Source organism: Streptopelia decaocto (genome assembly GCF_964273445.1).
Source record: "Streptopelia decaocto genome assembly, chromosome: 1".
Lineage (NCBI taxonomy): Eukaryota > Metazoa > Chordata > Aves > Columbiformes > Columbidae > Streptopelia > Streptopelia decaocto.
Window position 1 is genome coordinate 179,928,602 of NC_138663.1, and position 15,239 is coordinate 179,943,840.

The 15,239-nt window shown below is 40.2% G+C and overlaps 1 protein-coding gene across 8 annotated transcripts in view; it reads right to left on the reverse strand.

Moving 5' to 3' along the window:
- Positions 1-3,174: 3,174 nt before the first annotated feature.
- ENOX1 (ecto-NOX disulfide-thiol exchanger 1) overlaps positions 3,175-15,239 on the reverse strand; it is a 361,050-nt gene continuing 348,985 nt past the window's right edge. For all 8 annotated transcript variants that reach the window (XM_082057097.1, XM_082057090.1, XM_082057091.1 and 5 more), the window contains 3 exons: positions 10,318-10,420; positions 7,265-7,350; positions 3,175-4,137 (listed from right to left, as the gene is read on the reverse strand). In XM_082057097.1, the coding sequence (XP_081913223.1) occupies positions 4,006-4,137; positions 7,265-7,350; positions 10,318-10,420 (321 nt within the window). In that variant the 3' untranslated portion in view covers positions 3,175-4,005. The remainder of the gene's footprint in view (positions 4,138-7,264; positions 7,351-10,317; positions 10,421-15,239) is intronic.

The window sequence follows — 15,239 nt, forward strand, 5'->3', positions numbered from 1 at the left end:
CACAATGTATCTCTCAAGCCTTCAAATGGGAATCAAATACCATGCAGTAAGAGGCTGGCCCTCTAAACCAATGAAAGCCACCACTCCAAGAAATTTCAAAGCCAAGGATGAGCTAAGGAGCTCTCCTGGGGGAACAAGGAGTTCATGACAACTGAGCTTATTACTCCCTGCAAAATACCCGCAGCATGTTTGAGCAGCTGGAAACCAAATATTTTCCTATTCCACTGGTCCCTATTTGAGAAGAGGGGGCACTGCTATATCTTTCCACCATTACTCACAGTTGCAGGCTGTTGCAGTCTCACTTCTTGAGCTCACGGTCAGCCTGATGGTGTGGTGTCTCTTTGGCCTGTCCTTCCCTTGTTTTCTTTCCCACTATTCCTGTGAGGTTCCTGCTAACTGTAAATGGCTTTGAGTCCTCGCCAAATGTGGGTCCTCCTTCAATCTGACTCAGCTGGAGAAATTTGCTTTAGGTCTTGTACTGATTCATTTCACTAAGTACCCCTTGGCCACCTCAACATCTTCTTCTTTCTGGGGGAGAGCACACTGAGTTCTGCTGCAGTTCACCAAGCCTCTCTTCCAGTCATCAGGATAAAGTGACACAAAGAAAGATTAGACTTCTTTTCCATCATACTGACTTCTTCTTTTACTATAGTTAAGTGGTATCACCTCATGCCATTTTCAAAAGTTGCTTTGCTGCAATGCCCGACAGTGCTAAGAAGAGCACCGTCACTGACAGCCATGCCTACAGGGGTTTACAGACATGATCCAGAGATATGCTTCATACGGAGCACATCTTTCTGGCTATGATAGCATCAGATTGACTGACACTAGTGCTCAGACAAGCCAGCTAAAGGGTACATTGCCAGAATTTAAGGCTGGCTTGCAGATCATCACTGTCTTCTCCATATATGAGTAACATATATCCAAGAGATGTTTTTTCAAAGGTGGCTTCCTTGATATTCATCCCATCGTGTCACTTCAGGACTGCCAGCTGGATCCCCCAAGGGTCATCACAAGGACACTTCAGCAGGTAAGTCCATGGAGTGGAGTATTTCAATTTAGTTTTCCCCAAAGCCAATGATGTTAAATGCTCATAATGTTAAAGCCAGTTCTGGGTCTTGGCCTCATGAGGATCCCCACAAGTTTCAAGGTCTCAGCTGATATATTACAATACTGCAGGATGCTTACATGCTATTTATACTTAAAGTTTAGATATTCTATTGTGGTATATAAAGACCAGTGAAGGAAGTTCCCTTTTAGCTGGTACCACACTCTCCTAAAGTATGGTATAGACAAACAGGAAAAACCCCCGGAGAGAAAACACACACACAGAGCAAATATAGTGATTAGGTTACAGGGCCCTGTCAGTTTTAAGATGTTTTGTGGCTATAAGGGATGGGAGTTGTTTTGTGGGAGAGGAAATGATCTGAAGGGAAAAAGGAGCACACAAGGGAAAAGGGAGGACAGAATATAATGAATAAGTATAGCATGAAGAAAGCTGAGGTGAAAGTTTTCTCACATCTCTTTTCCCCAGCCACAGTGCCATCCATACACATTTATGTTACAGTACTTAAATAAGAGCTGTCAGACCTAACACATTTTTTTGCTTGAATTATTCATAAATCTGTATGATCACAAGAGAAGAAAGAGTTACTATTTGTATTAAACTAGTTAATTTTAATTAACGTTGCTAGCATCTAATTACTAGTTTCACCCAAGTAACTTACCTTAACACAGGTTCTGTAGAAACCATAATAGAGATGTATGTGCTTTAAGAAGACTTTTATGCTTACTGGCTGAAAGCATAATTTTCTCCCATAACAGACCTGCTATGCCTCTTTCTTTTTCCCTTTTGTACACAATTAACATTTCATTTAATATTTCTATATTCCAGCTAGATGCCAGAAGAGAAACAGGTCCTGAAGCAGTAATCACTAACAGCCATGTAGGAGAGTTCCTTCGTGACTAATTGCATTTGACACTAATTGCTGTTTATCGAAGAACTTGACACCCTGACACGTACCTGGCTACTCCCTGCATCTGTTGCAATTTGCCATATTTCCTGCTGTTGGTGCCTCGCTCTATAGGGCCAGCTCTCTGGTGGCTGGCTACACAGAGGAGTGACTTGGAGGAGGCTGCTGTTTCTCATGCAGCACCATGCTAAATGCTGTACTGATGTAGTTCTTAAAGCAGGACTCTTGGAAGAGCAATTCCTTCCACACTCTCCTGGCTTGGTTGATATACACACTTTTTCAGCTTTCGCTGCCTCTTACAGGAAGGAGAGTGTCCAGAACAGGGCTACGAAGTTGGTGAAGGGTTTGGAGGGGAAGCCGTATGAGGAGCGGCTAAAGTCACTTGGTTTGTTCAGCCTGGAGAAGAGGAGACTGAGGGGAGACCTCATGGCAGCTACAGCTTCCTCACAAGGGGAGGAGGAGGGGCAGGCACCAAACTCTTCTCTTTAATGACCAATGACAGGACCCGAGGGAATGGCAGGAAGATGTGCCAGGGGAGGTTTAGGTTGGATATCAAGAAAAGGTTCTTCACCCAGAGGGTGGTGGAGCACTGAAACAGGCTCCCCAGGGAGGTGTCACGGCCCCAAGCCTGACAGTGTTCAAGAAGAGACCGGACAACACCCTCATGTGCAGGGACAGGGGTTGAACTCGATGATCCCTGTGGGTCCCTTTCATCCCAGGACATTCTATGACTCTAGGAGTGCTGGGTACTGCGTGATTGACAGTAAATCCCACATGATAATTTACATCCATGCATCTACATAAGGGACACCATCAAAAATAAGTTATTCCTTTCCTTGTCTGGCCAAAGGCCAGAAGCACTAGCTGGGAGTTAGAAGGAGGTACCAATTGGATGCATCGCGACTCCACAACACAGCACTCGAAGATGTGGAATTAGAAGGTGTGCATTTTTAACCTGGCTGCCTGTCTGAAAAAACAAATGAAATCTATTCAGCTAAACAGATGTCTATGCAGGTGCTTCCAATACCAATATTTTTCATTATTTTAGTCTTAGCTAATATTGCAAATTCTTTTTTTTTTTTTTTTTTGATTCCTAATTAAGTTAACCAAGTTATCTGCAATTAATAGTTTAGGTAAGAGAAAGAAAGATAAGTGCTCTTACTGGATTGATAAAACTCAGAAGAAAAACTAGTACAAACAATATGGTAGAAGTCATATTTATTGATAAAAATTAATATATCTGCTATAAAATTTGTAACAGTAATGCAACTGAATATTTATTTTGATGCATAAACCTGAATGTTACATACCAAATACAATACAGTAACACTGGTTTCCTCCTTATTTACATGTTTATGAAAATTGATATGCAATCCATGTTAAAAGAACTTGTAATGGAGAATAGTTACATTAGAAAAATAATATTCTTGATAAAGCATTCTTGAGGACTCCAATCACATTTTCAGGCCTCTTTCAATAAGGCAAAAATCCCTGGTACAGCATATAACTTAATTTACAAAATACAATAACTTCAGACACATCTTCAAGTTTTCTTTTGGTATGCTTTTCCTCACTGTAAAATTACTCCATTTTCTTACCAAACAGAAAGAACTTTCAATAACGAAACTTAATGAGTTCTACTACATATTACATATACATCGCTGTAGCTTAGCGATCATAACTGGGCAATCTTTCTCCTTAACTGTTTGCTCAATGAGCTTTTCTTAGATGTAGGACATGTAGTATTTTGAAATCATTATGACTGTGGTATCTTTCTTCAGTTTTCATAGGAAACAGATCTGTCACATTTGGAAACTTTTTTTAAAAAAATTTATTTTATTTTATTTTAGGAACTGGTGCACAACTACATTTCCACTCACAAGAGAACGTCACAAATATAACTAAAATTAGGCTTGGATAACTTTGAAAACATACTACTATGTGCCCAACCCCAAATTTCTTACTTTAATATTTTATTACCCTGCCATGCTCTAGGAATTCTTCTTCTGCATAACTTCATCACTAGTCATAGTCAGATAGTTTTAATTCCTTCAAAGGCACAAAACTTCCACCTCTTTTCCAGTGTTGCTCCTACACCAGTAAATTCTTGTTTAAACATGCGTGGCAGTCTCATCAAAAGCATTTCTATCTCACTTGCAGAGATCTGAGAAGGAAAGAAATATAAAATTAAAGTGAGGAAGCTGCCCTGTAGATTGGAAAGAGGAAATATGGAGAACACAAATGAGGGAGGAGGTGGAAATCCAGGGCAGATTAAAACAAGCAATTATTTTTTTAACCCTAGTCTCACACAGATTTCCAGACTCCAAAACAAGTTCCTTGCAGGAATGATTCTGCTTTTGTAGGTGTAAAAGAGTGTCAACTGCTATGTTGGGGCTGCTGCTACAGTGTTATATAAAGTCCATCTACGAACTATGATTGCATGTTTACTTGTGAGGAGAAAGAAGCAAATGGGACCTTATTCTTTCTTTTCATCCCATGAGTTCTCAAATTCTTCTCCTCACAGCTCCATCAGTTTTTGTCTTGCAAAAAAAACTAACACAGGGATTTTATTTTTAATTAGCTCACTTTTGTTGCTTAGGGTTGACTGTCCTTGGAGATATCTTCTCCCAGTTTGGCCCAGTTCAGTAGCCCCAGATGACTGAACAGTGAAGTTCCTGACTCAGCATTGCTCAGGATATTTTTATGGTCTTGAAAACAATAACTGTCCACCTTCTTAATGGGAAAGGTGATGTCATTTCAGAAAACACTCACAAAGGCAACCTTTCTGGTATAATCAGTAGGGAAGTAAAGAAATCAAAAGTCATGTCAAATGAACCATTCTATCCTGCAGCTACTTCTTCTAAAGGTATAGTCATGAAAGGAACAGTAAAACTCTACGGGTGCTGCCTGTTATCCCCAGGTATCTCCGTGGTTTGTGTACCTCCATGGTTTGATAGGCTTCTCTGGAAATTACGATATTTCTGCTTATTTGTATTAGTAGGAAACTTCCATGGTGAAGTTTTATTTTTTAAAGCAGTGTATAAACATAAAATATGCTAATTACACCTCATTCCACCAAGGGAGGTGAGAAAATATCTACCACCTCTTATTTTCCTGAAGAGTTTGGTGCAGCAGAGACATTTAATGATTTGTTAAAGGTGGCTCTGAAAATCAGTGCTGGAGGCAGTCTAAAGCCCCAAAGTAATCAGGTCCATCTTTTACATACTCTCATGACAGTAACAGATAGCTGGTTACCTTTGGGTAATGTGTGTGAGCTCTACACTGAGCCCTCAGCCTGCACGGGTATGCTGACCTTATCATTCTTGTTCAGATGAAGAATGACAGGCTAACCACAGCAAGTAATTGAAATTAATATCTGAGATTGCATCTCTGGATTGTGCTATTAAAAAGTAATTTGTTGCTACAAGCAGTTACTTCCAAAATAAACCAACGAGGTCAAATTTTGCATCTTGTGTTTATTACACAGCAGGTAGGTCAAGTGGTAGCTGCAGGGGCTGGTGTGTTGGCGCCTCAGTGAGACGGAGAAAATGCTCCTTCCATGAAGGCTGTGTTTGCCAGTTCAGGGTTTGATCCTGGCAGCCTTGCAGAAGCCAACAGGTTACTCATGTGCATAGAAATTCAAGGACAGAGCCCACAGACACACACAGGGAGGGACCGCAGCAGTGAAGGGGGAGAAATTTGAAGAGCTCAGTGGGCAAAAGCAATGAGCAGCAGGGCTGGAGCCCAGGGAGATGGTATTTTAAATGTGTGCTGTTGTCACTCAAGAGATACAGAGCTGGAGTGGTCAGCGAGGGGGAAAGGCAAGTGAAACTTAGCCAAATGCTGTGTGTTAAGGAAGGACTTGAAAGATGACTGAGGAGTTTGGGCAGACTGGGTGCTGTAGGAACTGAGGACAAGAGGAAGGAAGGTGTACATGTGGCAGAAGCAGGGAGCAGAGAAGAGGAATGTTTGCAGGTGTGAAGCTCTGGATGTATCAGGTCTTGATAAAATTAGATTTTTTTTTTAATTGAAATTCATCAGTCTCTCATATCTTCCTACTGTCCTCATCCCTTACTCCTTCGTCATTGTGGGTAAAAGTGGACTGTAAAGCTCTTGCAAATCTGAGCTGTCATGTCCTGAAGATAGTGCCTAAGAACTTCATCATCCTTCCTTATTCCAGTGGGCTTCTAGCTCGGGATCTCCTGTGCTTTTAGCTATGCATTTTTTTATAGAAACAGAGGAAGAACCCCAGAGACATGAAACAGCCCATCAAAGCAGCCCAACACAGCAGCTGGAAGGAGATTTTGGCTACGGGTGACATGGCTGGAGGAAATGTTTGGGAACAAAACATTACCAGGATCAAAGCGCACCACACAAGCAGTGCTGCTCACATTCTTAGTCTAGGTGCATGACAGCTGAATCCTGACTCCATTTTAAAAGAAGATGTGGCCAAGCACCATCATCCCCATGTTCAGTGAAAGCATTGGCAGATGTGGATCAGAGTGTAGCATCCTGTGGAGCTGTTGTTTAGCACTCAGAGTGCATTCACCTGATTGAAGGTGGCTATTTCAGAGCTGAGCTTCTTACCCTTGATTTGCTTAATATTCAATAGAGAGGAATAGGCACTTTTGGGGCTTGATTTCATCTTATCCTACAGTCAATATTTAAAAGTAAGTCGAAGAATCTTATCCTACAGGTATGTGTTGACTATATGGACTGTATGCACTGATGCATTAAAAACCAGTTTGCACGCTGTGGTGTGCTTCTGTCACTTTTGTGTTGGTCACACCTTCTCTGAATTTAGCAATAGCATCAGGCGGTTCCTTTACCAGGCCATCTCTGCTTCCATGTGAAGACAAAGGGTATATACTTCATGGTCTATTCATGTGTTCATGAAAGTTCATGTTCAGTGTGACCCATAACTACAAACTTTTAAAATAAAAAGCTGTCTCCTAAAACTCTGCACATTTTAATAGCCATGGCTACACCTGCCTGTTGTTCTGGTTTCTTTCTTCTCAGATGCATTTCAGGATCATGTATCATAAAGTCATCTGCTAGTCTTTGCCATTTAAAGCTCTGGTCTTCTTTGCCACAAAGAATAGCTAAATAGAGTGAGGCAAAGACCTTAACACAAGCAAATGCACTGTAATTTGTGAATGAATAAAGACTGCAAACCCCCAAGCCCCATATCCCATTATCTTTCTAATGGAAACACACAAAGAGTTTAACCTGCAGTAAAGAATAATACAATATTTCTATAGAGAAAACAGATTTTGATTAAATTTTTTTACCCTAGAGTCCAACTGCTGCATATAAGACCAAAGATATTCTATATTGGCTCCAAAAGGGTGGACGTGAAGAAATGTGGATATGATACCTGTATTAAAAACAAAGGAACACATAGTGTTGAAATTACCTCAGACAATCTATCATTAAAATAAGCAAAAGAAATTTGAACAGTCTGTTCCTGCAGGTTTTTCAGTATGAATTATGATTCTTATTTTTCTTACACAACCCAATAAACATAACAAAATGGCACATTTTTAATACAGTCATAATAACATGGTAAACACAATAGCTTGTCTTCAGGAATGACAGCGGTTAGCAAGTAAGTGACCAAGATAATATACTGATGAATAAAGGAACTTCTAAACAAAGACTTTCTGGAAGCATTTCAACTACCAATTTTATGCTTGATTTACCAATATAAAATTGTGGATATTGTAATGGTAAAATTATTGCTTTTTTCCCCTTCACTGGATGCTCTGTTGTGAAAACCTTTTATATAATTGTATCAGAAACCTCACTCCCTCAAATCTTTCTAGTAATTACGCTGATGCTGGTTATGAAAAGTGTTTAATCCATATTACCCCTAACTGCTGATGAAGAAAACATAAATCCTTTATGACATATTCACTTTCTCTTAAAAGAGAGACAGTTCTGTCTGTCTTCATTGTTATTTACAGGATCATTGTAAAAGGTATGGGAATAAAAGTGGTTTAGATGGAGTCAGGATCTAAGTCTAGAGATATTTTCTGCAGTGGAAATCAACTGACGACATAATAACGATGACCACAGACACAAGATTTAGGGCATCAAAATTGCTATTAAAAGTACTATCAAATTTCTCCTCTTCTAAACAAACAGTGAAAATACAAAATGACATGTGTGTTATTTACTATTTGGGGAGAGTTGAACTGTAAGAATCAGAGCAAATATTTTCAACTGTATTTGGATGGGTTTCTTAGCTAAACCACCCTAGGGGAAGTTCCTTATACTTAAAGCATAAACACCAGGATTAAAAATGCTTACAAATGACAAAAATGGGTCACTGTATCTTGTGTACTGCAGGCCATACTGCTTTCTTGATGCTGAATGAATTAGGATAATCTTGGATTTCATTTTTCCCCATATACTAGCCATGGTTGAAAATGATAAGTAAAATTTAACTCATTTTAGACTGGCTTTGCAAAGAATACCTTTTTCCTTCCTCCCTCAATTTTCCAATAGCAATTACAAACTTGTAATCCTGCAAAGGGAGAGGCATGTGTTTAATTTTATGCTATGGTGAGTCCTAGCAGCAGTTGCTGCCCTTGTGCTGTGTGTTACCATAAGCACACACACAAGAGCTCTCAAAGCAAAATCCAAGACCATCACACTCGGATGGGTTGATTGGAAATTCAGTTTGTATTCATATCACATTTTGTCCGTGGCATTGTATTCGTTATATGTGTTCTCAAGGCTTTTCAATTCAGGATGTTCAAAGCTAGCTCTTTCACACAATGTAAAGAAAGTAATTTGAAAATATTTTGTAGTGATGGACTGGGGTTCCATGATACCTTTTTAGTATTTTTTTTTTTTTAATGCTTTTTTCTTCTGACAACATCATTGACTTTTGTGAAATATAGACAAATGTAGTAAATGGATGGAGACAGGGCCCATTTTACCCTTACCATGACTGAACATGCCTCAGAGAAAGAGGTAACATGAAATCCATCTTGAACAATCTGTTGCTTTTGAACTGTAACCATGAGACAGTTGTGGGGGTGTTATAACCAGTAATATCAGGACTGAGATTACACCATTTAACTGAGCCTGCCACTGGGCAGCTGGTGGATGGGACATGCTTTGGGACACTGCCACTACTTGTTACAGTCAAATAATGAGTGACCTAGAAAAAAACAGTTACTTATTCTGTTCTTAAAATCCCATATTTTTTACCTTTCTCACAGAAGTTATCTTTGAACAAATCAAATACTTTCCAATGCAAGGTTCCAAATTTTATTATAATAAGCAAAATTAAATCAATTTATACATTTCTGTACATCCCACTGTTCTGCATCTCACCAGTCACAGAAGCTTGTGTACTAAGCCCTTCAAACATTTAAATTCATTCTTCACTTTTAAGCGACCTTTTTGATCTTGACCATCTGAATCCTTACCCCAGCAATAAACCAGCAACTTTCCTGGTACTTAGCAGATGCAAATGGGTTGCATTTAAACAAATTAAGGTAGTTTTGGAACTACCACCCACCAGGATGTCACTGATTTTGTGAAAAGACCAAACTGAAGAAATGAAACCTGGTCTTTCAGGTCAGCATTCTGGTGAATGGCAACAATGCCGTAGGGAGCACTTTGGACCATGGGCCTCCAGGCTCCTTGAAAAGCTGCCCCACTGAAACCAAATGTCAAACATGTGTGGATATAAATGGGGCATCTTCCCTCCAAGGGCAGTATGGGTACAGCCAGCGTTCCCGTGTGGCTAAATGCGGGGTACTAGTTAGCTGGCCCACTGCCTATAAGCTTTAGCTCTCAGGCACTCTTAAAGAGTTTACTTTAAAGATTTTATTCTAGGTAAAGGAGATGACAGTCCTTGTGGTATTCTTTATAAATATTCATATTGCTAATTCCCTCACCTAATGTCAAAAGCATAAATCTGGCTTGCTTAATACATCCAATATGCATATTTTTTTTGCTTGGTAGTTTGCTAATATTATTTCCATCCCCTTTTTCTTCACCATTTTGTCTAATAATCAGCTAACAAGTTATGCAATTCTAGCCTGCTAAATCTTGATGTGAATAAAGTCTTCACAAATTCATGCTGCAAGTCCAAATGCAGATCCTGCAACTTCCTTCATACCTGAAATCCTTTCATTAAACTCTGCAGTATTTTTCAGAAAATAAAAGTTCACTTGTATTTTAGGATTTGTCTTACTAAAAGCTATTATGAATACAGAAAAAAACATTTTAATTAGTAAAAAGATGCATGTAAACACATATGCAAAACAAAAGCTTGTTAAAAGGCATTGTATTCTCAAAAAAATCTTCTTTGGGGTTATCTTACCTATTAATAGTGCTTCTTTCTCTGATTTTAGACCGGGGCTTCGTTTCTCTGAATTTTTTTCTCTGTCTTGGTTGACCAATGCTACTGTCAATACATTGATTTCCTATAAAGTTTAAAAAACAGAACAGGTGGTCATGTAGATTTCATTTACTTCAATTAAACCTGTCTGCTTCCTTTCAACTCTATTAAAAAAGATCATTACTTTAATTCACATCTAAGGACTAGACAATTATAAATAATTGATTTGTTTGCAGAATATTAAGACACTTTTTGAAGTACCTCTATGCCAAGAGCTGCCAAGAAGAGAAATTTTGCTTGTGGAGTAAGTAATAACTTTGTTGCTAATGCTTCTTCATTATAACAGCTTGAAAGATATTCCATAAAGTGTGGGGATGGTCAGAAAACTCACATTTTCCAACTCTAACAGCTGTAAACAACGAACACCTCTAGAGAACATGGATGGAAACATTCAGCTACAGCTATGAGAGTAAATTCACAAGTCACTAGCAATGTAGCTACTAGAAGACTATTATCTACCCCATTATGCTCTCCAACCAGTGCCTGGCATGGTGTTGGTCCCTGTCCCAAACAATTCCCAGGCATGTTTTGGGGACAGCACTTTTCAGGGACCATTCCTAACAGATGTTTGCATATGGCTGCCTTGTTTTGAGGACTGAAAGAGAGCCAGGCTGAAGGCAGAAACGTCAAGGCTCCTGCTTTGAGCTCCTTTTTCTGCAACCAGGTGGCCTGAAACATCCAAATCCCAGCCAAGATATCATGTTAGATGTTCCATCAGAAGTACCCAGGCAGTTGAGCGACACAGATTGCTCCTCTCCTGGGTATATGTGAAGTAAACAAATTATCTCTGCTTTGGAGGAGTGTAAGTGGCCTCAAAGTGCATTGCACAATATTCAAGCATATACATGGGCTGTTTCCATGGAGCAACTGATATGCAGCAACTCATTTCTTGGTGAGGCAGTGACTCACGCTGCTGCATCTGCTCTGTGAAATGTTCAGCCCTTCCATGCAAAACTTCAGAGGCAGAGAGGATGGGGCTAGAGATATGGTGGCATGAGGTGGGATTATGCAGGAATGGTGCTCTTGTTCTGGTTGGAGCAGTCAAGGTAAGCAGCTGGAGGCTGTGTGGGTCTGGCCAGACTTAAATGCAATTAAATTTGCACTATTTGATGTAATGATGTAGCCCATCTAGAATGTGCACTTGGAGTGGTGTCTTGCTCCAAAATTCTTGGTAAGCATTTTTGGCAATAAAAGAGAAACCCTGGGACTGGGTCACTCTAGGGCATTTCTGGAGGTGCGAATAAACCATGACAAAAAAAGGCAAAAGCTCCAAAATATGTCAAATGTGCCTCTTTACAGATGAGTAAAGGTTTCACAATCGGTGAGACTGGTAAAAAGAAGCAGATACTTCCGCATTCTCAATTAAGAAAAAAACGTATACCAACACAAAAAGCCCCAGCGATGTATTTACAGGACCAGCTGCATGATACACAGCACCTGAAGGCTCAGATGCATTGTGGGTTCAAATGTTCCCTTGCATTGTGAAAAAGAACAAGTCACAATGTGTCAGCTAAGAAACTGTATATGCATTTGAGTGACATAGGCACATATGTGTATCCTTAGCCTCCAGCAACAAAGGGCTCTGACAGACATTAGCCCACAGTGAAGGAAGGTGCACACCTGTGGTGTGCTGCAGTTGTAGCGGCCAGTCTTCTGGCCAGACACATATGTGAAATTGCCTACATGTAAGCTAGTCAGCCTACACTGCATTTTTAGTCAGTAGAAATGAAACCACCTTTTTGTCATGTATTTTAGTTATTTTCTTTAGGTTGAAATAAAATCGACCTTAGAGGTGCCTCTTTTATTTTCCTCATTGGCTGCAAAGGGAAACTTATAGCACAGATCTAGACACCTATAGGTAGGAGGGAGTCTGCAGTTCAAGAGTTGAAGTGATCTCCTCTTAAAATACCGGTGTGCCTGAGCACTCTGGCAGCTACATCACCTTGACACTAACACTCCTGTAGTGTTGTAATGCACAGAGCACATTATAGCAGCAGGAGTATGCTCTAAGTTGTCCAGTACTGTTGATTCCCCTCCTGACAGAGCCAAAGGCTAATGCAAATATTCATCTTCTGCTGGCCATGACATCCAAGAACAGTGAAAGAAAACCCAGGCAAGAAACAGAAATAAGGGAAGTGTTTGCATGAATTTCTCCGTAAGGGCAGTAATGACAAGGGGGTGACAGATCAGAAGAACAGATCTGGATGACAGATTTCATGATACTGCAGCAGAAGAGCAGAGCAGCATATGCCACCAGAGCTTGTATAGGTTAAAATGTAACTTTTGATTCCATCACAGATAGAAAAGCAGTCTAAAAATAACAATTCCTGAGAGAGGAAGGAGAGAGCAGAGAGATGTGGATTTGATGTAGCAGGCCCCAAACACAACACACTAGCAGTTTCAGATGGGATTAGAAGTTTTGTCAGCAGCGATGCAGAGAAAGAAACTATATTCCCATTGGGAGTAAGGAACAGATGGATTCTCATTTAATGCCTAGATTTGAGCCTGTGAGGAACATTTTGTATGATTTATAGGACAGGATAAATGGATGCTAAAGGAAGTCACATCAAGTCTTCCTTAACTGTGTGTTGGTACAGAGGATAAAAGAGAAAAACGTTGTTTATGGGAGAGCCTGAGGAAACTAAGAGTGGCAAAGGTTGCTACTCAGCAAACAACAGGCTTTAGAAGAAGGTTGCAGGTCCTTGGAGGTTTGAAAAGGGGAGGTTTCTGCCATCCAGAACTACCTTCCTCACAGAGGATGATAAATTAGACAACTCTGATGTATTTAGCTGCCAAAATAAGCTTGCACAGGACATGAGAAAATCCAGGGTGTGCACAGTCACATAAAGGACTCAGTAGTGATGCTGCTAGGAACTAGTGTTGATTTAAGAGAAATGGGCATAATTTTGTCTGAAAAATGAGTGTGAAATTCACCCAGAAACCAGGCTAATTATAGGCTAAGTGAAAACCTTCAGTATCTGACTACGCACTGCAGATACAAATCTGGTTCCTATGAAGCCTCTACAACAAGTCTTCAAATGGTTAATTCACACATTTTTAGAGGCACTACTTATGCCAACACACAGAAACAAGATCTGTTAGAGTATAAAGGTGAATGAGGCAATAACTAACTGGAAACAAACAGTTAGGTCACCTCTCTGACATGAGAAAAACTACTGATTACCAGATGCCTGAGGAAAATTAATTAATGTATGTATTACATTACAGTATTTCCTTTCTTTCCTGGAGACCATCCTTTATTTCACAAATCATATTTTCTGAGGCCCTAAGCAGTCTCCTTCAGCAGGTTTCATTATAAAATGAGTATTTTTCTACCATCTGTCAGTTACTGCATTAAAGGACAAGAACACAGCGGAGCATGTGCAAAACCAGAACTTATTAGAAGCAAAATGACCTTGCAAGAACTAAATACAGCATGTGGAAGGCTTAATACAGGTTAAATCACACCTGGAGATCATTAGGAGCCTGGCCCTATTCATTATTCACAAATTACGTCAGGTATTGCAGAACATGGAGGCCTGATTTGATGATGACAACTCCAGAGCTGCTCAGCACGAATGCAACCATTCAGTATGATGCTCTCACTATTGCCAGCTTGGAGCTTTTCCCTGCGAACAACGCTTTCATCCTTCAGCAGATGATGAAAAAACAGGAATTTTGCCGACGGGCTTGACAAACCTTAAGATTCTGCAGACACACCTTGGGACCACCATTTTAATTTGGGGCTCCCTGCTTTTGAACCAGCAAGGGAGAGGTGGAGAGAGAGAGTGTCTGTTTGGAAAAATTTCCGGAGAACTTGCTAGATGAAACAGATGATGGCATAATAACAATTTTCTCACATGGATGTCACTTCCACAGGTGGACCTCTGACACCACCACTGACACAGAGCTGATGGCTGTGGAGAGTTGTACATGGCAGTTCTCACACAGGGATGTATACCTTAGCCGTGTCCTGGCCATAAGGTGGGACAGAAGTTGGGTTTATGTCATCTTCTCATGCACCCTGGCTTCTTTTGGAAGCAAATGCAGAGACACAAGCAAATGGATTGCTGCAAAAGTTTCCTGGTCTCACTGTCTACCATGACCCACCACTGAGCAGATGGGTCCTACACTGTAGAAACAGTACAAAAGAGTGTGACTCCTGAGAAAGTTGTATTTGCTAGAAAGCAACACAGAAGTCCTGAAGAGTGGAAGAGATGTGGTGTCTTTCTACACAGGATAGTTGCAGGTACCGTAAGAACAAAAGCCAAGCTCTGCACTCCAGGGGACTGGCAGATCAGAAAGCTCCACATATTGGATCTCTCAGTCTTTCATTGGTTTCATTTTTCCCCTGATGCAAAAGTATGATGTTAAATAAAAAGTTCTTAGTCTAAACATCAGTCGTTCTCTACAGGCCAGTCTTGCACCAGTGCAAAAAATGCAGACAGAATATAAATTGTCTGCTCTTGCCTGGGTTTTCTCTCTTTAGCAAAAATGGTTCTCTTTAGCCTAAAAAGTTCTGTGATCCTGAAAACATACACCAGCCAGCATGCCTAAAAATGAGGGGATAGAATGAGGACTTGTCATTCGCCATAAATGCTGACCAAGAGCTGAGCAAGGCTTCTACAGTAGCTGCCCTACCTGGAAACTACACCTGCCAAGTGCAGTTCCACATCACCTGTTGTTCAGGACTCTGCTTGAAAGGCAGAATATGGGATTTAATGAATGTGACATTGAAGACATCTGGCATGTGATCAGGATGCAAATTACAAATATCCAAAGAGGTGAAAAACTCCCTCCACTATCTGGGTAATCCAAATATTTGATAATTACCTTTCAGTCTA